The 25,388-nt window shown below is 29.5% G+C and overlaps 1 protein-coding gene and 1 long non-coding RNA gene across 3 annotated transcripts; both read left to right on the top strand.

Moving 5' to 3' along the window:
* The first annotated feature begins 1,428 nt into the window (after nucleotides 1–1,428).
* LOC107924807 (uncharacterized) lies at nucleotides 1,429–3,425 on the top strand. 2 transcript variants are annotated; one of them, XR_005905928.1, is made up of 3 exons: nucleotides 1,483–1,915; nucleotides 2,542–2,946; nucleotides 3,056–3,425. It is a non-coding gene; the product is annotated as an uncharacterized lncRNA (long non-coding RNA). The 2 variants fall into 2 exon arrangements; XR_001691855.2 differs by having other exon boundaries at nucleotides 1,429–1,915; nucleotides 2,542–3,080.
* Nucleotides 3,426–14,940: 11,515 nt separating this feature from the next.
* LOC107924815 (late embryogenesis abundant protein At5g17165) lies at nucleotides 14,941–17,886 on the top strand. Its single transcript, XM_016855419.2, has 2 exons — nucleotides 14,941–15,348; nucleotides 17,381–17,886. The coding sequence occupies exons 1-2, from the start codon at nucleotides 15,236–15,238 to the stop codon at nucleotides 17,646–17,648; spliced, it is 381 nt and encodes a 126-aa protein (XP_016710908.1). The 5' UTR covers nucleotides 14,941–15,235; the 3' UTR covers nucleotides 17,649–17,886.
* The last annotated feature ends 7,502 nt before the right edge of the window (nucleotides 17,887–25,388 follow it).

Genomic DNA, 25,388 nt, shown 5'->3' with positions numbered 1-25,388 from the left:
TCGAATAGTTCAATGATCATTTTGTAACTTTTTAAAGTTGAGTGACCGAAACATGAACTTACTAATAGTTTAATAATAGGAATTTAGAAACCTTAAGCAGGGGCAGATTTAATGTAAAATTGCTATATAGGCCCTTAAAATTTTTTTAAAATTTTAAATTAGTAAAGATAAAATTACACTTTGGCCCCCCTAAAATTATAAAAATTTGATTTAATCCTTTAATAATTATAAAGATTTAGACTATAAAAAATAAAATTTCATTTGCCCCTTAAAAATTTGTTCTAGCTTTGCTCTTGACCTTAAGTGTAATTTACTCGAATTTTTTTTATACAATAAAAGTAATGCATTAAATATAAAACATTGATATTAGAATTAAATAACCCTACATATACAAATTAAGCAAACCTATAATAGTTAATCATTTAATTTAGACATTGAACTTTTCTAGATTCCACCTTCCTGTAATCAACCTGAGAGGGTTAGTGACGGGAGACTGAGATATTTTATATATATATAAAGAATGAAATAAATTTTAAAAATTTTTAAAATTTTAAGTTTAGAAATAATATATATTTAATATAATCAAAATGGCTCGCATAGGACCAAAGGAAGAATGAAATTACTTATTTAATTTCAATAAACTATATCTACTTCTATATTTGAAAACTTTGGAAATATAATTTTTGAAATTCAATTTATTTTATTATTGTTGAGAAACATAATTTTTTTAGGGTACAGTTAAGAAACACAATTTTTATATATATTGTTTCATTATATGCTATTAATTATTATATATGTGATACAAATTTCATAGCAACACAATAATAATGACATCAAAAATTTGGAAAATGTTATTAATTAAAAATAATACATAACACAATTTAATACAATATTATTAGCATTTTTATTCAAAAATATTTTTAATTTAATAAAATATTTGCATATTTTTAATTCTTTTTATTTTCAAATTAAATAAATATTTTAATTGTATGCATTAATTAAGTTTTAGTTAAAATTTAATATTTTAATGTTTTTATTTCATTTGTTTTTCATTCAATGAAATAATAATATTTTAATATTTTAAATATATAATTTTATTAAATCCAATAAAAGTAAGAAAAAAAACTAAAATCTAAATAGAATACAAATATTGATAACTTTTAACTATAAATGTTTAAAAGAACTTAAACGAAAACAATATGTAAAAACTTAATAAAAATAAGTATAATGGAAAACCAAAATAAATTTTAAATATCAAATTTCTATTAAATTAGATAAATCGCTTAATTTCTTTTTTGAAAGTTAAATTACTTAATTTTTTTTCAAAAGTATTTTTTTTAATTAACCTAGTCTGTAACTTTTATTAAAAAAATAAAATGAAAAAACACAAGAAAAGAAAAGACCACCGAAACAAGGCCTAACCCCAAATCCAAAGAAAAAAAAACAAACAAAAGCATAAAAACCTTAAGCCCAACTTCAAAAGAAACAGGGCAAAAACCAAAAGAACCCTAATCCTAAAGCATTTACGGCCAAATACTCCATTTTGGTCCTCCATGTCTTCTCTGCAAACAAATAGTCATTTTAGTGCTCCAGAGGATGCCCAAATCTTCTTCATGAAACCAACAGAGAATACCCCTTCAGATAATTATTTGAACTTGTAATTTCATATCCTAGCAACAGGATCCTGTGAATCTGAGGTATCCATCCTCTTTATCGGATTCATTTCCTGGTTTCTTACAATCTCATTTTTCTTTATTTTCAAATCTGTGTTCGCCAAATTTTCCAGTCTTTCTTCAGGTTTCATGGGTAGAAAACTAAACCACTGCATTTCCCCCTATCTCTGCAGTCCATTCCTCTACAATGACCAGAACCCAGACAAGTTTCACTCCCATCTTTAGGCCTCTCTTTAGCCAAGGTATGTGCTTCTATATTTGCATGTTGTCCTACATGTTTGAATCGACATGAGACAAAATACTTTTGAAGTCTTTTTACATTAGTAATATATGCCCTTAAAATCGATCTGTCTTCTTCCTGGTTTTGAAGTTTTTTTATAATCGTTATGGCATCACCTTCCAATTCAACCTTTAGGAACCCATATTTTGCCCCAAATCTGATCACCTGAACAAAGGCAAGGGCGTCCACTACAAATGTTGTCGGGATGTAAGTATTGATGAAAACTTTAGATTTTAAAACCTTACCCCTCTGGTCAAGAATTAAAATTCCAGAGTATGATCTCATACATTGCTTTTCAAATGCCGCGTCAAAATTAATCTTCACGAAGGGATCTCTTGGTGCGCTCCAACCTTTTTCCCATGCATTTCTGTTATGTCTTTATTCTCTTACTCCTTCAATTTCTCAAATGTAACTTTTAACAAACTGGGATAAATCAGTTGCATGTTGGATTTTCCTTTCATCTACTAGTTTATTACGTGACATCCATAAACCCTATAAAGTACCTACAATTAATCTAATCTGTTGACTTGATTCTTTCTTAAATAACAACCTTACCCAATCCTTAATCTGTAACTGATTTTCCTTCAGGGTCCATCTTATGCCTAGACTGGTCCAAACATCAATAGCAAAAGGGCACTCCCTAAAGACATGTTTGGTGGTCTTAAGACAGTCGGAGCATTGGGAGCAGTTAGTTGAGTTCCCAAGTCGTCGCTGGTAAAGATTAGATAAAGTAGGGATAAAGTTATTAAGAGTTTTCCAAATTAGGATTTTAATTTTTGAGGGCAAATCCACCGCCTAGAGCTTCTTGTACATGGTTTTGTAAAAGTCGATGTTAGCTTGTAAAGTAATTGGGTTATCATCTGTAATAATTTTATATAACCACTCCGTACTGAGTATGATCCCGAAGCTTCACCATGCTAAACCAATCTATCAGCTTCTTTCTCCATAGGGAGGGGAATGCAAAGAATTCTTTCAGCATCATCTGCATGAAAGGTACTTTTGATCAACTCTTCCTTCAATTGGTTTGATTGGTTTGATAAAAGATCTGCCACATAGACTAATCTTTTATCATTAATATCGAGTTGAATTTTGTATTCCTCAGTTCCCGAAATCCACACTTCATCCCATATTCGAGTTTGTTTCTTATCCCCAATCCGCCAACATAATCATTTTTCAAGCAAACCTTTCGCAGACCATATACTTCGCCAAGTATAAGAGGGTAAGGTTCCTAAATTTCTTCGCATGAAATATGAATTAGGAAAATACTTAGCTTTTAATGATTTGGCTAAAAATGAATCTGGATAACAAATTAAGCGCCACCCTCGTTTTGCAAGCATTGCGATATTAAATTTTGGAAGGCACCTAAATCCCATCCTATAACCGTCGCCGGAATAGGTTAATAGGCATTACTTGACCTAAAACTCAATTCAAAACATTCATTTAACAAAATTCATCTCATTTCAGTAGCCATCATTCATTCACATTCAAAATGTACTTAAATTAATCATACAAAGTCTTAAACATGCATTTGGTACTAGATTGATAACATATAAAAATTTTAGAAACTTAGCAAATTTTCATCTTTTCAAGTGACACACGCCCTTGTGAATAGGCCGTGTGCCTCACACGGTATTAGACAGGCCCGTGTGTCTAAGCTGTGACAAAACAGGGCATACATATTGACTTGTCCATACGGCCACAAGACACGCTCATGTGTCAAGCCGTGTGAAAATTAGGGAAGCTACTGACTTGGGTCACACGGCCGACCACACACCCGTGTGCCACACACGACCGATAAACATGCCTGTGTGTCTAGGCCGTGTCAAAACTGTAAGGTATTCTGACTTTAATTTGTAGAGTACTCTAGGGGACACACAGTCATGTAACATAACCGTGTGTTGTACACGGCTGAGACACACTCTCATGTGCCTGCCCGTGTGGACAATAATAAGCCATTTGAAAAGACAAATTTGCCACCCTAAAACATAAGCATTTACATTCATAATTGACCACATTAATGAAACTTAGTTGACAACAAAATTAACCAATTCAATACACATTATAAGCTATATCCAAACTTACCAAATACCTATATAACCACATATACAACTCATTCATCTAACATCTCTATATATTAAGACTTCTTTGCATAATTTCATTCAAATATTATCATACCAAAACATACCATCATTAAGCACATATATGCAATCCAAATATGATGCCAAAATAAGCCAAATCACATAGCTTAACTTGTATACAAATTCATTCTCAAACTATAATACCAACATATAACTATTACCATCAAACTAGCTTAGGAATGTCATATTTACATAAGTTCATAAGTTCATAAGTTCAAAATACTAATCGGAAATAGGATAGTGTGACGTACAACTCCGACTTGTCCGAAACGAGTGAGCTAACGAACCCTATAAGACATAGAAAATGAAATAGAGTAAGCTTATAGCTTAGTAAGCCCGTATAATTCAGAATTAAACTTATCAATTAAATATAATCAAAGCAATAATAAAATGCCAACAATTCACTTTAACCATCACTTAATCACACATAATCATCACATGTTAGTCATTTAACTAATACATAAACTATTTACTAAAATAATACTTCATATCTTTCCAAACTCATACATCATATATAACTTTAGTAACATTTATAAACCGTAATTTGTCCGTATAACATTATTTAGGCCCGTTGAACCTATTAGAACTTCAAAGGATAATCTAGTGAACAATGTCAGTAATCTGTCAATTCATCATCATACATGCTCTTTCGAGTCATGGTTGGTAAGCTCTTACTGAGCTTCGAGCTGAAAACAGTAAGCTCTTTCGAGCTGAATCGGTAAGCTACAATAAGTTGAAACAATAAGCTCTTACGAGCTATGGTGAGTCCGCAACAAATGCAGGAGCTCGACCATTACGGTAATTCCAATAGCATGTCACTCGTATCCAATGAATTCAAATAGTTCTAACGGGGCTCGGTAACGCACACAATATAACAATAAGACATTTATACTTCAAATATCTCAATTATACACATTCTTTTAAATAATCACAAGTATAGAAAAGTTTAATTCTAATTATATGAACTTACCTCGTATTTGCTCGTATAACCATCGTCTCCTCGTCTATCTTTCGTTTCTCCCGATCTAATTTCGGTATTTGCTTATCTTGATCTATATGATATCAAATTAACTCATTCAAACTTTCATTCAATTCAATTTATCTTAAAACATTCATTTTGGCTAAATTACAAATTTACTCCTAAACTTTTGACTACTTTGCAATTTAGTCCTTAACACATAAAAATACAAAATTGCACAATTAAGCCCTAATCGAAGGTATTCGAATTTCAATGGGATTCATATTAGCCCATATTTTCATTTTATTCACATTTTCAACCAAAACGTTTCTATCTTTCACAATTTAATCCCTAATTCTCATTTTTGTCAAAAATCACTTTATAAAACTTGTATAACTATTAACAACCATCAATAATCTAACAAGAAACTTCAAAATACTCAAGTATTCAACAATGGCATATCTCAAAATCTATAACAGTTTCAAAAACGAAGGTACGGGCTAGCTAGATGAAGTTGTAACGAGCTTAAAAACGTAGAAATCATTAAAAACTGAGCTAAAATTGTACCTTAATCAAAGATTGAAGTTTTTGAAACCATGGAAGCTCAAAAACCCTTATTTCTTTCTCAAATTTCAGCAAGAAGATGGATAGAATAACATGATTTTAATTTTTGTTTTATTATTATTAACTTAATACATAAATTACTATTATAACCTTATAATTAAACTTAATATATCATATAATTCATGGACATAAATGTCCACTAAATTAAATTATGGTTAAATAACATTATAAGGACTTCCATATTAACAAATCATAGCTATTTAATACCTTTAAACAATAGAATTCAACTTTTACGTGTTACGCGATTTAGTCATTTTTACCTAATTAAGCATTTAAACGGTAAAATTTCTTTACGAAACTTTCACATAATTAATCTGTGATATTTTTGACCTTATTAAAATAATAAAATAAATATTTTGACTTCGGATTTGTGATCCAAAAACCACTGTTTTAATTTGATCTAAAAACGGGCTATTACACATCCCACTATTCTCTTAAAGATTTCTGAGTTTTTTCCACTCACACTAGTGGATACCACGTTTATCATGACTTTTTTGCCACCAAAATTGGCCCATAGTATTTTCTAAATCGACACAAAATGATTTTGGCAAAAGAAAACATGCCATCAAGTAGGTGGGAATTACCTGTAATACTGCTTTAATAAACACCTCCCTTCCTCCAATTGACAAAAATCGCACTCCGTCCTTTAGTCTTATAAATCGTCCTATCCTTAAGGAGTTGAAAGCTTCTTTTCCTATCCCTTCCAATCATGTTAGGTAAGCCTAGGTACCTTTCTGGGTTTTGCGAGGTTTGAACTTCCAAAACAGCTGCCACTTGATCCCTTTTTGTAATCAAGCACATTCGAACTAAAGAATGCCATAGATTTATCAAAATTTATGCATTGCCCTGAACAACCCTCATATTCTCGAAGTGTAGTTCATAGATTATGTGCTTCCCTTTCAGTGGCATCACAAAATAAAATACAGTCATTAACAAAAAGGACATGTGTGATAGTAGGACCTCTTCGACACGTTTTTGCCCCCATTATCAAACCTTCCTATGTTGCTAACCTCATTAGCGAAGATAGTCCCTCATGAAGTAACACACCACATAAGAAGTTCAATAAAAGATTCAGCAAAACCAAGCTTCTATATGAATTTTTCCAGAAACAACCATTTCATTCTATCGTATGCCTTACTCATATCCAATTTTAGCGCCAGACTCCTATGTTGACCCAATCTTCTTTGCTTGAGAGCATGCATAAGTTCATATGCAAGTAAAACATTGTCCGTGATAAGTCGTCCAGGTACAAAAGCACTTTGGGCTTTGTCAATACAAGCATCTAAAACTTTCTGAAAACGGTTAGCAATTGCCTTGACTATAATCTTATAGATAACTGTGCAAAGACTAATGGGTCGAAAATTCTTTAGGTTCGTAGGGCTTGCTACTTTTGGGGATTAGAATAATATTTGTAGAATTAATATCATCGAATGCACTACCATTATTCAGAATATTTAAACAAAAGTCATTGACATCAGTTCCAACTATATGCTAGTATTTTTGAAAGAAAAGAGCAGGAAATCTATCATATCCGGAGGCTTTATTTGGTCTCATATTTTTAATCACAAAGACAATCTCATACCTAGTGAATTCCTCATTCAAACCCTTTTTAATGTCTTTCGAAATACGATTTTCAATCCCTAGTAAAATATAATTAGTATTGCAAATACCACCCAAAGTAAATAAGTTTTCAAAATAACGTTTCGCCACATCTACCATCTCATGACTGTCAGAAGTGATTAGCCCAAATTCATCTTGTAACACCCCTAACCCGTATCCATCGTCGGATTAGGGTAAAGAAGCATTACTAGACATATCGAAATATTTCATAATCATTTCACAATCAACAGTTATACATTTTCATATCATATTCAAATATCAATAATGTCTCTTTCTTAGGTCAACGAGACCTTAAATATGCATTAGAAAGAGGTCGAGACTAAAACGAATACATACAAATTTTTTTGAAACTAAACAAATTTTCTAAGTTACAAAGGTCACACGTCCGTGTGAACAGGCCGTGTGCCTTACAATGTATTAGACACGCCGGTGTGTCTAGGCCGTGGCAAAACAAAGCATACATACTGACTTGTCCACACAGTCACAAGACACGATCGTGTGCTAGGCCGTATGAAAATTAGGGAGGCTACTAACTTGGATCACACGGCTGACCACATGCCCATGTGCCAGCCCGTGTGCCATACACGACTGATAGACACGCCCGTGTGTCTAGGCCGTGTCAAAACTGTAGGGTATACTGACTTTAAATCGTAAGATACCCCATGAGACACACAGCTGTGTAACATAACCGTGTGTCCCACACTGCTGGGACACACACCCGTGTCTCTGCCCGTGTGGACAAAAATAGGCTATTTGTAAAGTCAAATTGCCACCCATTTTGGACCATCCTTACAAGCATGAAATAAAACACATTTCATGTCCCAAAGACAGCCAAAAACATACTAAATCATGCACAAATTGACCCATGATATCACCATTCATTCCCATGTAAAAATCCAACTCAAACATACCAATTCAAAGTACAAATTTTATATCAAAAGCACATGATTCATACATCATATTAATCCATTTCAATTCATAGCATTTCACATCATATTAACTTTCCAAATCAATCATGAAACTTACCAAAATTGACCATTTCATTTGGTCATTCAAAAGCGCATCAAAACATACTATTTTTGAACATAAAACATATACCAAAATTCGTTCATAATTTTATCCATAACCAAATCCAAGCCATGTCACATGGCTAATATTCACAACTCAAAAACATATTGAAATACTTCTAGCCTATACATGTCATACTTCATTATACACATTTTCAAAATGTACCAAAATAGAGTTCGATAGTCTGGTGATGATCCTCGACGATCCCCGAGCTCTCGGTAGCTTCGATATCTAAAAAAAAACAATTGAAAACAAACACAAAGTAAGCTTTCAAAAGCTTAATAAGCCATATACAAATAAACTCATCACATAACACATTTCTAAACCACTTCATTCATGTAGTTTATGGAAAAATATAACCACATATCTATAATTCTTATATAGCTCAATTGTTCATAATTCAACTACATATGCACATCTCATTCTCAAATAACTCATACATATTTCATATGTCCACATATATACATGTGCTTACCTTTCATTCTCAATCTTAATATACATTTCAAACGTACCTGAATCAGATACAAGCTCACATAGTCATTCATTTTCTCGGAATGCCCGTTGACCGTTCAGAATCAAATATGATATGCGGATAGTTCAGAAAGCTCGTACAATGCCAACGTCCCTCCTTACATGTAATCAAATATCGATGCCACTGTCCCAAACAGGATCTTACACGAAATCAAATACGATGTCGATGTCCCAGACATGGTTTTACACGTAAATCTCAAATCGATGCCGATGTCCCAAACATTGTCTTACATATGTTTTCTCAGATTTCAAATATCGTATGGGACTTTTTGGACGTCGTATTATTGAAACTTTCTCAGATTTCACATATTTTGCTCTTAAATTCATTCATCACAATTCAAATATCATATAAACAATTAATAATTCAATTCAACACATTTATTTGTATATCGACTTACCTCGTACGAATTCGAACAAATAGAATCAACTACTCGATGACTTTCGACTTTCCCTGATCTAAATCTGTTTTCTTTGGTTCTTGATTTATATAAATTCAAATTTAACTTATTCAATCTCACATTTATTCAAATCAATCCATTTACACATATTTAGGGCATTTTACAAATTAGCCCTTACATTTTCACATTTTAACCTTTAGTCCCTAATTCATAAAATTACAAAATACACAAAATTTCCATATACACATGCTTAGCCGAATTTTCATGTAGTCATATAAATCCACATATTTTATTTATTTCATATTTTAGTCCCTCAATTTCTCATTTTCACAATTTAACCCAAAATACTCAAATTCATCAAAAATATCAATACAAAACATAGTAATCTAACACATATCTTTCATTTACTATCATCAAAATTCATAAAACCCATATTATCAACAATGACACCATATTATCAACAATGACACATCTTAAAATCATAATTAAATTTAGAAATTGAGACATGGGCTTGATAGAATACAGAACAACTATCACAAAAATATAGAAATTATCGAAAACCGATCAAAAACACATACCTTAATTCAAGCTCAAAGTGTCGAAACCCTAAGACTCTTTTTCTTATCTTTCTCTTTATAATTTCGACAAAGATGAATTTTTTTGGCCTAATTTCATGCTTTTTTTTAATTTTAACAATCATTTAATTATCAAATACCAATTTTACCCTTAATTAATTAACATATAAAACATTAACATTAAGGCCATAAATGTCCACTTATACTTTCAATGGTCAAATATCAACATAAGGATCTCTGCTTTAATAAGCCACAACAATTAAGCACACTTAACATATGGTATGTAACTTTTACATTTTATGCAATTAGGTCCTTTTTCAAAATTAAACACACAAACGATAAAATTAACACACGAAAATTTCACACATATGAATTCACATATTATAAGCACAGAAAAATAATATTAAAATATTTTTCTCTGATTTAGATTTGTGGTTCTGAAACCACTATTCTGATTAAGGTCTAAACCGGGCTGTTACACATCTTCTAACTCATCAATGTGATTCGCCATTCTCCTTTGAGAAGCAAAACTATGAAAGAATTTTGTATTTTTATCTCATTCTTTAAGCCAATTCATCCTTGCTTGTTGTTCCCAATATTTTTCTTCCTTTTCCATTTCCAAATTTAAATGGACTTTGGTATCAATAAGTTCTGCTAAGTTATTATCCGTTCTATCCATATCATCCAACTCCTCAATTCTAGCAAGTAATTTTTCGATAAGCCTCTTCTAGATTTTTTAATACCCAATGTCTATTTATTTAGTCATTTCCCTACAGCTTCGAGCTTTTCTACTACTCATTCTTTGCAGCTCAACCATAACTATTTAATTTCCCTCTCACAAGATGTCTCCATGTCCATCAAGCTTCAAATCTGAATCTTTCCCTTCTTCTACTAATTCCTTTGGTTTTGGTTTAAAAAAAAAGAGAGAGGATAATGATCGAAAAAAGAATGAGGCAAATTTCAGCTCGTATACTCCAGGAAAAGCTCAACCCATTCCTTATTAGCAATTCTTTTATCAAGACGTTCTTTGATATTTGTTTTAGACAGGTTACCTCGCTCCCATGTAAACCATCTACTAACATACCTCACGTCTTTTAACTGACATTCACTCAAAACTGATAGAATTCTTTCATTTTTCCCTCATCACATGGTAGTCCACCTTCCTTTTCAAACAAAAAAAGAATCTCATTAAAATCACCACAAACCAACTAAGGCATTAATTGTTCACCACCAAGCCTTCTAAAAATTCGGTCAATCTCCAAATTGCACCAACTTCTTTATCCTCGATACTCACATCAATATGGTTATTGGAAAAACTCTTGATAGTTACTAAAAGCTTACTCTTCCAACCAAAAACTACCCCGAGTTCCATTACCTGAAACATCAGTGCCGCAAGAAAATCCACATCAATGTTGTACTTTTTCCATACGAGAATTGTCAAGTTTTGTCTCCATAAAGAAGACCACCCGGGGATTGTATAAATTTAGCATATGCTAGAGTTTTCTAATTTCCCCAATCTACAGACGTTTCAACTTAGAATTTTCATTACGTCTAATCAGCTTGCCTATTAGCAGCTGTAGATATCTGTTTAAAACTGGTTGTTCCTTGCTGTTCACCTTGTCCTTTAATTCCCTCATACGTATAGCTTGGACGAGCCTGAATATTTGATCTATGACCTTTTTTCCCTTTATTAATTTTTATCAGGATTTCTTCATTATCTTCCTCCATATCATCCTTATCCTCTTTTCCTGAATATAACACTCATTTTCCTCTGTCATAAGTCTAACTACCATCCAAATTAATTCCTCAAGTTTGAGTAATCAGCCTTCGATTCTAATGACTGACTATACCGTCCGTACCCATCTCATTTTGTTCCTTCCTTCCATTACTTGAAACATTCCTAAAGTTCCTCTCCATAGGTTATTCTCTTATCCACACGCTAGGTGTAACAACAGCTCTCCTTGGTTTTGCTCCTAATGTAATATCCCACCCACATTCAACCTCTCTTAAGCCTAAATCTATCCTTTTTCGACAAAACTTGTCCCCATGTCCCAATAAACCACAAAGGAAACAAAATAAAGATAACCTCTTATATTTAAAATTCACATAAACCAAATCAGAGTGGGGAATTAAAATTTTCTTTTTCCTCTTAAATGGCTTCCTGATATCAAGTTGTACCCTAATACGCATAAAATATAAAGTCCCCCAGTTGTTTATATCAATCGGGAGCTAAAACCTTGAAATAATATATATATGATATACATCCAAAAGCCTATGATTAGAACTAACCATTAAATTAGAGTGTTTATATCAATCGGGAGCTAAAACCTTGAAATAATATATATCAAATACATCCAAAAGCCTATGATTAGAACTAACCATTACAAAACACGATGGGACCAATAATTGAAATAAATCTTGGCTTATATCAAAATAAATCTTTCCATGATCCATACACAATGGGACTTAAACCAAAGATAAAATGATTTAGAACCCACACATACTTTACACAGGCTGAGAGCCTAAAGCTCAAATTTGCTTGGGTAATAAAATTATCTTTGGTAACATTGAAAATAACAGTGATTATAAACTTAATTATTGTACCAGTGATATTAAAATTAGTGGTGGGACATGTTTAGATTCATACGCTGTGGTGGCAGTCAAATGAAGATAGAAAATGATTATTGGCGTAATATTAAAATGAGTGTAAATATAATGGTAAAATTTATTAAAATCATATGTATATTGAATAATATAATATAAGAATGAATTATATTAATGTTAAACAATATTTAAAAGTAAGTAAAATTCATTTATATTAGACCTTAAGCCCTAAACCCAATAAATTAATAAAATTATTTAAATTATAGTCATTTATAAAATATATTAAAAGAATTTTATGTTAAATAATAATTAAAAGGCATAAATCCAATTTAGTCTTTAATATTTACGTTTTTTTTGTCAATTTGGTCTTTTTAAAAAAAATTATCCTTCAACTTTTGTAGAAAAAGTCAAATATTTTGAATTTAGGTAACCAACATAAAAATACACTAATAATTGAATGATTATTTATGTAATTTACCCTAATTCTTTTTCTCTTTTCAGAAACTACCTTAAAATTAATTTAACTATTATAAAATAATGATTTTATTCGTTTTTCTAATACATGGAGTTATACAATACCTTTTACCAAAATGAGGAGTCCTTTGTACGTATCTCCACGAAAATCGTTCCATGGCTTTATGGCATTTTCACGAATAGTTAATTCCATCAATGCCACAATTCCACCTGGGCGTCCAGCTAAAGAGGTCGTACCTGCTAAAGTACAAAATTCTCGTCAAGGAAGGACAAAAGAGTCATTTCAATTAACACCGTTTCATTAAACGACGACTAACACCGTCAAGTAACCATATCACCCAAATAACTGTCTACCAGAATATTCCTCCTAAATCCGCATACAAAGAAAAAACACTTCTTAACCAATTCAACTATTGAGTTTTAATTAACTCTAAAAAGAAACTAATGATTTCAAACCCAAAAAAAAAAAAAATTATTATTGAGGTTAAAGGCCATCTTTTTGTAGATAATTTTTTTTTATTAATTTTGATTGTGTATCTATATTATTTATTTATATAAGATATAACTAAGTTTTACATTACGAGTAAAAAATAATTAAAAACACTTTTTATATGGAGATATTTCATGCAATTATAGATTTATTTATAAGAATATCACCACAAAGTTATCAAAGACAACCATAATACCAAGATTCAAACTTATTAATTGCTACTACTTTTCATTATCACCAATTCCCAAAATACTCACATCCAAACTACATCTTAATCCAGGGAGATAATCATGAGATAAGAGGCTCACTTCAAGCCCTCCTCCATCTATAATTACCTCTTCTTCCAAGAAGAGCAGGTAAGTGTATGAGACTAGAATTTTAGTCTGGCAAGCCGCACAACCTTAAGTGATTTCTTTGCTTCCAAGTTCACCTAAGTTAGTTTAACTCTTGAAAAATGAAAATTCACAAGAGAAATTCTCTAAGGTACCAAAATGGAGTGGAATCAACTCAAAAAGACAAAGAGACTTGAATCGAACAGAAGTTCGAAAAGTGTTTGAATAAATGTTTTCAAATATATTCAATAACTTTGAATAGAATACAATAAAGGAAGTGATTACAAATAAGTGGGAATAGCTCTATTTATAGTTAATCTCACCTAGATCCAATGGTATAGATTGAATTACATCAACGGTTGAGATTAGTACCTATCTACAATATGAGAGTCCTAAGAGATTTAAACTCTATGCAATTTTATCCCTTAAGATTTACATTAACCATGGTAACTCTAGTTTTATTAGAGTGGTTCATTGTGCCTGTAAGGCTTTAAATAGACAGGTTTCTTCATATGTTCCTTGAATTTGGGTCAATTCAAATTTACAAAATGAGCCACATTTAATCAATTAAACTCTATAGGACACTCTATGCGCATTCTTCACGAACTTTGATCTACAACCGGTGACATAAAAAGGAAGATAGTATCAACAATTGCTCAAACACAATCTCTACTCTATAAAACCATTGTTTTCAACAATCCTTCATACCAACCACGATGTAAACCGCCTTTATTCTCATGGCTCTTCACACTCTTACGGTGTAAACTATCATTATTGTATGCTTTGCAACTTGTATGGCTTAAATGTTATAAAACCTGACGTAATATTTTAATAAACTAAACATAATATTGTAAGTAATTTAGTTGACTGAGATAATTGTATAATTTATCTATACCTATACTTAAAAAAATTGATTGAATTTATACACGAATTGATCAAACACCAATTCAACTAAAACATAATTAAAAAAAATCATCTTTTATAAAATAATAAGTATTAACACATAATGATCAATGAAATTTGAGTTTAGAACATCACGATTTCTAAAATATTAAGTTTATTATTTTAATCAAAATCTCATCTAATTTTTATTTTATATTTTTATAAATATATTTTGACTCTTTTTTTCGCTGATTATAAATTTGATTATATTGATGTTGCAAGTCTCCTAATCCATAACAAAATATACCATTTTAATAAAAAAATTAATACAAAATTTCCGTCATAACGGCTGAGTGAAAGAAGACGGTTTGTTGGTGTAGGTGGGGTTAGCGGTTAGGTGCGGTGTTAGGCCGGTGAGGAGAATGTAGTGTGAGTTTGCCATCTCCATCATCCATCCTTAGCTCTCTTGATTTATATATATACACACACTCCGTTGTAGAAAGGAAATATATTCCCATCTTCAACCGTTGCCTTATTGTTTCTTCCTCTTTTAGATTTTCTTTCTCTCCGTTTTCTTTCCTTACTTGTATGGCAGCCAATTTGAAGAGTGGTGGAGGGATCGCCAGCTTGGGGAAGCGACTTCTTAACCGCACCTCCACTCGCACCCCTTCTCTTTTCATCTCCACTTCTTCACCTACCAGGTTCTTTCTTAATTTTTCCTTGATCACAGTGCCATTTGATGTGATTTTGCTTGCTGCTACTTCAATTTCTTCCTTGATAAATTTGCCTTGGCATGATTTCCTGATAAGCTTGTTTAGTTTTAATTTATATTAATTTGAAAAATTTCTCCCTAAGATATGATCGTTTTACATCAACAAATTATGAAGTTTTCATTAAAACTGAGTCTCATGTGAATAACTGAATTCGATGTATCAATTACTTTCCATTATATAAGTAGTATCACTAAATTCTTGTAAATCAATTACTATCGCAGGAAATTTTTAGGAATATTTCGTTTTCTTTTTTTATCACAATATCATCATCACTTGCTATTTTTGTTTTGATTTTTTTTTCCTCTGTAAATTTTAACTTAGTTACTAAATTAAAAGTGTAAGTATGTTTTTAATATTCATGAAAGTTGTTTGAATTGGATTTAATACCGATAATCGAACCGAAAATTAATCAAGTATCGGTCTAAAAAAATATTGAACCAGTTGAAAATATTTATTATTTTTAATAATTTACTAAATTAAATTAATGAATTATTAAACCGACGAATCGGTGATTGTAGAAAAAACATGGTTAGTAAGCGTTAAAATTAAAGAGAGTAAGTGTTTGTCGGGTTAATCGAGAAATCTCGTACAGAGTGAAAATGCCGTACTCGGTGGAGGGGTGGGTGGGGAAGGTAAAGGCTAACTGGATAAGGACGCATTTCCACTCTTTGTCTCCTATTGGACACCCGTCTTTTATTGGGGGCACTCATCGTTTTTTACGCAACCCCTTCATTTCTTTCTTTATCTTTTTATTTTTCTGCCTTTCAACAATTAAATATTTTAAGAAATCCATTTCTTACTGCTTTATAAAGATAATAATGTCGGTAGAACACTCCTGTGTAGTATTATAGTTACCTTCACATCATAGTTCTGTGTTATTTTAAATTAATTATAATAAATGTCTAAAAATGAATGGTCTAATTTCATTAATATTGACTCATTGAGTGGTAGGAATGCAAATCACGTTGGATTGGACATATATCAATGGCTAGAAATGGCAATGATCATTTTATATTTATTTATAATATTCAAGATTTTCAACGCTTGGATTAGATTGTCAAGTTTCTGAAAGTTTGAGTAGACAGGGAATTTTTTTTTCATCAAATTCATATTTTCAGTGAAAAAGAAGTTTAATTATTAAATATATATAATTTAATATAAAAATTAGTAAAAATATTAATTTAGAAGTGTAATTTTTAACATAAAATTAATTTATCTTTTGTTTTTCAATTCACTAAAACCTTTATTTCTTATTACAAAGCAGCACTCATAAATTGGATTGATTTTTTTTAATTGCTGATCACGTGTTTTAACAATCCATTGTTTTGCGGAATATCCTAATCCATGCTTTTGATGCTTTACCTGCCCCTCACTCTCTGCCAAAGATTTGCACACCTACCCTCGCTCTCTTTTCTACTGTTATTTACTCAACTTGTAAATTTTAATTAAGGACCCAATTTGAACCTTTTAATTAAATTAAAAGAGTAATATTAATTGCTGTTTATAGGCAATTAGGCTTCTGAAGATGAGGATTTAATTAGTATTTACTGTTATAGGATTATAAACATTCGTTAATCCAACACTTGATAAAACGAATTTCAACTCTAAAATAGCTGGTCTAAATTTGTAAATTTTGATAAAAAAAATGTAATAATTGAATGCATCCAAATTTTAAATTTTTTTCTGTTTTTGACCGTTTATACAAGGAACTGGTTACTCCAGTTTTTTAAGTAACAAAAACTAGAAATTAATCTTGCTTCTCATTATATGCATGACTGTTTTAATTAATATGATTATGTGGTTGTAGCAACTCGGACGGATTGAAATCAAGTAAAACAAGTGATTTTGATCTTATTTTCGGTGATTTTTTTTATTTAATTTAAGATTCATCCATTTGAATGTGGAAAAAACATTGTTGATTATCATTTGAAAGATTGAAATTAATTGATTGGATATGCAGGAGTCCTCACGCGTCGGCATACGACAAGAACCTGGATGATCAGGTCCATGCGGCTGTGGTTCCTGATGATGTGATTCAGCCTCAATCGGACAAGTACTGGGCTCCTGACCCGCGGACAGGGGTATTTGGCCCTGCTACGGAGCAACTTAACGCATCTGCGGGTGGGGAGCAGGGCATCCATTCGAGTGGTGCAAACTCGGTCCTGGAGGAAAAGGCGTGGTTCCGCCCCACTAGTATTGAGGACTTGGAGAAGCCACACCATCACTAAGTCGCTGATAATGAGCCTGCTACTATATAGTCTATAGGTAAAACAAAGACAATAGGTGTGGTTTGCTTGGATCAAATAAACTGGAAAAACGTTTTAATGGTTCATGTTCTATTTCTACCTGGTTGTTACATGGGAATTTGCAAATCTAGTTACTGCGAACTCTGTAACACAGGAACTTATTATATTTGTGATGCTTGCGCGCTATCTTACTATAAAAATGTTGGGGTTATTTTGTGTACTCTATCATGGCTATGGTTTGTGTGGCCGCTGAATTTGGCATGTGCAAGCATTTCCAACCATCGGATGCAGCAGAGAATGCAAATTGATGGTTTGGAACAAATACCTTCACATTACTATTACCATGTTTAAATCGTGACTTAAAAGGAGTGGTGCCGAATTCCACCTGCCCTCATGTCGGAGAAAAAGTTATTGTTGTTGCTTTGGGTAGATAATATGTGGGCTATCTTTTTATGTTTTAACACTTCAACATTCTCTCAACTCATCTCCATCACAGCTCCCTTTTCGACTGTGGTTTTCATTTCATGATGCTCGATATCAAACAATAGCAGTAGCTACTACTTTAGTGTTGAATCAAGCACAGAGTTGGTATCCTTCTCAGGTTATTGGATCAATCAGAAGGCTCAAAATGTATAAATTTTATATTTATTTCATTTAATCTTCCAGACTCTAGTTTTGTTAATACATCCGAAAGCAACGTCAAAACAACGTCGCTGCAAAAGATTGAACTCATCATCTTTATTTTTGGATTATACTCCATTTCATTTATATTTGTTAAATATTCAATGAAAATTAGAAGATCACTTAAAACTAGAACTTCTAATGAAAGTAAATAAACGTATTGCTGATTGATAAATAAAATAGTCATCTATAAAAATCAAACAAAAAAATTCCCATATAGTATTGTAAAATAGCCGTCTAAAAGGATTTCCACTTAGAGGTCACATTTATATATATTAAACTGTATTACTAGTTATTCAACTATATTTTTTTTCATTTTTGATTACCTAATTATTAAAAGTTACAAAATATCATCCAATTATTAGTATTTATTTTTTGTCACAAAGTTACAAAATCATCGTTTAATTATTCAATTTCATTTTTTTTGTCAACCAACTATCTTGAATTTTTTATTTTTTCATAATTTAATGATAAAAAAAATATAATTAGATTACTTTTATCGTAGTTTACCCTTTTAAATATTTACTTGAAATTGGGAGTCAAACTTTCTAGAGAAGGTCCCTTCAGATTTAAAAAGAAAAGGAAAGAATGATGGATTTTATAATTAAGTAAAGAGAAGATAATGTTATCTGAAATTATTTGTAAATTTTCAAGCCATCAAGCTGGAGGATAATGTCAAACAGAAAAATGTAGCTTTCTTAAGAAATAAGTCGGCCTAGTAGGCAGCCTTATCATTAAAAGAAAATATCTATGGTTAAGGATTAGCCCAAAAATCTCAATCTGCTGATTGCATTGCCTGCTAGTGGTCTGTGGTCCTTTTTTGCCCTTTTGAGAGACATCTGTGGTCCTTCCTTATATAAAGAAAAAGTAGGAAGAAATGGCAGCCCATTTGGTAGTGGGAAGGTGTAGATTATCAACAAAATAAACACCAACTATAAGCTAAACCCTGTTGGGTACAATTCCATTTTCAACTATTTTCATCTACCCTTTTGAAAGACACTTTCATTATCGGCTTCGTTTAATATTATTATTTGACACCATTTATTAGATTAAAAACTATTTTTTTTGCTGTAACATGAATATTAAAGGAGTAAAAAAAATTGAATTTTGCAGTTAAAACCATAGTTTGTAAATCCTAATTAAGAAGTTAGAAAGTTTTAGAAATTGAAATAATATCTCTAAACTTTTTTAAATGCACATCTTTTTTGATATTTTAATTTACCATCATATTCTTTTTTATAATATATATAAATACGAGCTTGAAACTGACAAGATTAATTTTTATTGTTTATTATATTACTAAATTGACATTAAATTAATTTATTAGTATATTAATAATTATTGTGCAATGATACTAAAATTAATAATAATCAACTATTAATTAATGTGATAGTATTAATGTTAAATTAATTAGTTAGGTTACATCTTCTAAAAGTTCTAATTAAAAAAATAATATCATATATTATTAGGGAATAACTTATATTAAGATAATCTTAAAAGGTATAGGTTTTAGACACTAATAAAATAGTATCTCGTCATTAAATTTTAAAGATAAAAAAATATTATTATACACTCATCTATATTTACTATCTTTTCAAATTTAATTTAACTTTAATTAAATTACTTAAAGTAATTAATTTTTAAAATTATAAATAACTATATTTTCTTCTTTTATAATTTTTAATCATTTTATTTTTTTTTTCAAAAATTAATATTTTTTATTTTTGTGCAACCATTCTTTTAATTAGTTTATAGAGAATGATTTTTTTTCCATTTTAAATTGTTTTCTATTTCATATTATATATTTTTTAAAGCAAAAATTATATTGCATTGAATCTTCACTAATAAGAGTTGTGTAAATTTTAAAGCTTCTATATTATTTGATTTTTTTTATTTTACTTAGTTATGTTTTTTAGGGATAAATCCCAAAACTATACATGAATTATGGTTTAATATGCAATTGTATATATGAACTTTGATTTTGTGCAATTTTATACATGAGATTTTGATTTGATCAAATTCTTGTAAATTATTAATACAATTACTGATATAACATCATTTTATAGTTATATATTGCATACATAAATAATTATATTTATCTAATATAAAAATAAATTGATGTATTTATTTATCTAAATGTTTATGATTAAATAAAAATTAAAGTTTCAAGTATACAATTAAACAATAATTAAAATTTCATGTTTATAATTACATCAAATTAAAGTTCATGTATATAAATTTTAAAAAATAAATATTGCTATCTTATTTTAGATTGGATATAATTGTTCACGCATGTAATATATAACGTAAGGGTGAATGGTAACATGGCCTCCAAAATTTTAAAAATTTTCATTAGCCCTTCAATTTTTTTTTAAAATCTTAAGCCTTTTAAAATTTTTGAAAGTTTTTTTTAAAAGAAAAATTATTAACCCCTAAAACTTTTGAAATTCTAATTAAGCTCCTAATTTAAAAAAAATTAATTAGGCTTGCCAATTTTTTTTAAAATTTATTAAACACTTTAGAAATTTTAAAATTTTAATTAGATCCCTCTAAAAAATCCAACACTGTATAAACGTAAAATGGTGCTATATCGATAATTTTATTAGTGTAATGTGAAAATTGAATGAAATCAACATTCACTTTTAAAATTACAAAAACTTAAAATTTATGTATGACACTGTATATTGGATCAAAGTTCATATATAGTTTTGACATAAATCTTAATTTACAAAGAAAAAATAGAAGTTTTTTTTTTCAAAAAAAAAATAGGTGAGAGGAGGAGAGGTTTTTCAAATCCAAAGTTAGTTTGACTCGTCAAATGAATAACTTAATATTTATAAAGTTCTAATGAATACTTAATCAATTGAACCAATTATATTTATGAAATGACTTTTTATTTTTTATTTAACTTTACTATATATTTATAAGGTTACCAAAATCATATATAATAATATAAATAATTTAATTATGAATTTCGATTAAATTTTAGACCTAATATATATCATAAAAAGATAAAAAAATGTTTTTATATAACAATACAAGTAGTTATATTTTTTAATAATTAAAATCAATGAAATAGATGGAATCAGTTTCTATTACTTTTTGAAATCTTATATCCTCATGTATTTTCTACCACACAAGAAAGTAATAAAATATAATCAAATACTATCCTTTATTTGTAGGACACAACAACATTGAAGAATATTTGTTATCCCTCTAATTTATTAGAAGGATTGCTTGTCACTTAGAAAATTTATTTAATTATTATTTTAATAAAATTTTGATATTCAATACATTATTTTTTCTGATTCAAAATTAAATAATTCTATGTCCTGTCCTTAAACTTTATAAAATTCCCTTACTTTATTCTCTTTTTCCCAACATTTGTTCGATGGTATATGTCCAACTGTTCGTATTCTCTTTCATCATGCCATTACTTTATATAAAATCTTATGTTTCTGTTATTAATTTATCGATTGAGTTTTAGCTTGATAGATATAGGGACTATGAATAATTCTAAATATTATGCAAAAAAAAAGAAGAAGATCAAAAACCTATGATAAGATTGTATAAAAAAAACTGCCATTAATTTTAAGAAAGAAAAGTCATCCATTTTAAAGATAACAAAAATATTGTGATAAGTGATGCTTTTATTTATTTATTTTTATAATTTTCATTTTTAAGATAATTAAATAAATAATTTATTTTTATAAGTTAAATTCAATGAATAAATTAATTTTTTAAAAGTGTTGTTTTTATAATTAACTGTTTATCTTAACAAGTAGTTAAATTAAATAGATATATACATTTTTTTATAATTTTATGTTTAAAATAAATAGTTAATTAGATAAATAATAATTTTAAAAAGTTAATTTATCTATTTTTAATAGAAATTTAATTTATATACTTAATTTACATTAAATATTATTTATATATTATTTGTATTATCTATAATTATTTTTAATTGATATTCCATTTATTACAGTCCCTTTAATCATTAATTGAGCAATGCACTACTTATTTTTTTGCATAATCAGTCCCTTTAATTTGAAAATAATTTAAATATAGTTCCTTAAAAGTTCATCATTCTTTGTCAATTTAAATTAACATTTTGATATTTTAAATACTATTTCCAAAAATCGAAATAATACTTTTAAAAACAAATGAAGGCATCATAGTCTTCTTTTTAACTTATTCTTATTTAAAAAAAAAAACAATATTTACTCCTACCTCCATTAATGTTGATAAGAAAACTTTTTTAAAAATATTACTTTAAATCAATATTTATTAGTCAAACATGATTATAATATAAAAAAATCTAAAATCATTTATATTTATATGAAATTTACCTTTAATATTCTATTTAACACAATTTTTTAGAAATATTTTATTATTATTTATTAATTTCACTACTAATAATAAACCATTCAATATTATATTTGTGGGATTTTTTTAAAATTTTTGGAAAATATAATCATAATAATAATCAAAATTAAGTTCCTATTTTAATACATTAATATAGAATACAAAAAAAAAGTTGATGCAAATCATCTTAATTTATCAATTACATCATTTAATATTACTAACCATGTAGTTACAAAAATTATATATTAATGTTTCTATTTTATTCAATAATTTATCTTTATTTTTTTCTATTTTATTAAATATTTTCCCTTTATTCTTTGAGTAAGTTTTGTCAAAATACTTTCAATTTTAACTTGATGTGCACAATTATGATTACAAACGCAACATTATAATACTTTTGACTAATGAATATCATTATCACTAATAAACCTTTTTGAAATTTAAAATATTGATTTTTTTAATATATTGATTTGTTGATTAAATTAATTCCCTTTTAATCAAATTAATATATTGAGTAGCTTTAAAACTCGTGACCAACATCTACCATTTAATGAGCTTATAAAATATAGATGATTAGTTACTAGACTCACTTTAATAATTAAATACATACCATTAAAACAAATCATATTAATTCAACACCTTAAAAGTTGTAACATAGTACTAGCTTCTTTTTTTTTTACCCCTAAAACAACTATTTAACTAATGGATGCCATAAATTTATTTATCTCATGCAATATTTACCATAAAATAATTCTAATATTAATTTCTTGGTTAAGAGTTGATTTATTATTATTTAAAATTTCATAGTATTAGAATTAATAATTGAATTTTTATTTTTTATTATATAAAATGAACTCAAATCTATAACATTCTTTGTTCGATTCAATAATAGATCCAAGAAAGAGATGTCACATTCAAATCTCAAAGGCATTTCACAACTTTCATTCATTATTCATTAAGGGTGTAACACCATTCACCCATCTTGACGTCCGATACAAATGGGAGATGTCACCGGAGCACATATAAGGTGAAAATCTCGCAAATATTTAAAATTTCAAACTTCAAATCATTTTTGTAAAATAGCTAAATCAAGTTTAGAATAATGTAGAGGCTTTAGAAACATTTTAAAATCATTTAGAAAATGTTTGAAAGTGATTGGAAATGTCTGAAACCCAAAATGAGCTATAGAAAGTCATAACAAGCCAAATCAATGTAGTTGGCCAAGACTGAAGTAGAGGTATAGGTACCTCTAGGGAGAAGTACAAACACATCTACCTCAATAAGACAAGTTTTGGTTGATGACTCAACTATTTTGAAATAACTAAGCCAAATATCGATACCTTGGACCCTTTTATCATTGTGGTGCGTGCATAAAAAACAAACAATTTTATAAATAATTTAAAAGCATAGTTTTAACTGCAAGCGTATTGTGTCGAGTTGCAATATAGAAATTTTTACAACAAAATATGGAAGTAATCTAAGGATCGAACCCAAAGGATTATCGAATTGGTAAATGTGTTCATCAAGTTAATCACGAGCTAAGCGATTACTAATCTAATTGAGTTGGAAATTAGTAGAGCAAGCCAAATATGAAAATATATTAAAGCTAAGGCTCTGTCCGTTTGCCAGTAAAACGTTTTCCGTAAAATATTTTCCTTATTTTACGATGTTTGTTTGGTGGAAAATAAACTCATGTAAATCATTCTCCAAAACACAGAAAAATGAGGCCTGGTTTAAGGAAAATGTCTTACCCTTTTTTTTTCGGTAAGACATTTTCCAATTTTTCTCTCTTCACATTCTAGCAAAGAAAAACCCTTTTCCTCTTCCCCTTCATTACGACTCTGACCCAATGCTTGTCATCGACTTCTTTCCCCTTTTCGCCTCTTCCTCAAGACTATGGTCCTAACCCTGTCATCCCTATAGCATACAAGGAAGAAACCATGGATTACTTTTAAGCCATCTACAAAGCCGATGAACATTCCCCTTGTGCCTTCTGCCTCACTGTAAATCTGTAACTTTTTTTTATATATGTTTGTTTTTGTTGTTTCTTCTATTAATGGCCTCTTTTTCGACGCTCAAAACATATAAATCTTTGTTGTTTGTGGTGTTAATGAAGGTTTGTCATTTTAGACAACTTGCTCGAAGCACTTAATGCCTATTTGGACAAGGAGTTGGATTTTCTTCAATGGATTGCTAATTCTAACTCTAAGAACTATCAGTTATGGTAAGTTTTATCTTTAAATTTAATTTCTTCCTTCTGTTTATACATGAAGAAAAGTGTTTTGTCTTGAAATTGATTCGTGGATTCTTTTCATTTTGAGTCAATCCTCTGCTGATCATTTAGATGTTCAGAATGATTGGTCTTTGGGTGTTGAAGGATCACATCATACTTTTGTATCTATATCCCGATATATGACAAACGCAAGTGTCAAAGTATTATTTGGAAAATGAAAAGTCCCATTGTTTGCAATTGAGAATTTGTACACTAGCATTGAGATCATGACTTCAAAATCTTATAAGTAAAACAATGACTTGTTGTAAATTTGATTTCAATTGTGTTTTTTTCTTTTAATTGATTTTATTTATTCCTAGCGGGCTTTTGATGTTTGCAATTATATGCTTTCACTTTCATTCTTAGCTTTGCATGTAACACCCCCTAACCCTAAACCATCACCG

This window comes from Gossypium hirsutum, chromosome A02 (assembly GCF_007990345.1).
Source record: "Gossypium hirsutum isolate 1008001.06 chromosome A02, Gossypium_hirsutum_v2.1, whole genome shotgun sequence".
Lineage (NCBI taxonomy): Eukaryota > Viridiplantae > Streptophyta > Magnoliopsida > Malvales > Malvaceae > Gossypium > Gossypium hirsutum.
This window is presented reverse-complemented; position numbering and strand designations above follow the sequence as displayed.

Bases quoted from the DNA above. Each gene is read 5' to 3' on its own strand.
- LOC107924815 (XM_016855419.2), top strand. From the start codon at position 15,236: ATGGCAGCCAATTTGAAGAGTGGTGGAGGGATCGCCAGCTTGGGGAAG. The intron at 15,349-17,380 runs GTTCTTTCTTAA...TTGGATATGCAG, and splicing joins TCCACTTCTTCACCTACCAG to GAGTCCTCACGCGTCGGCAT.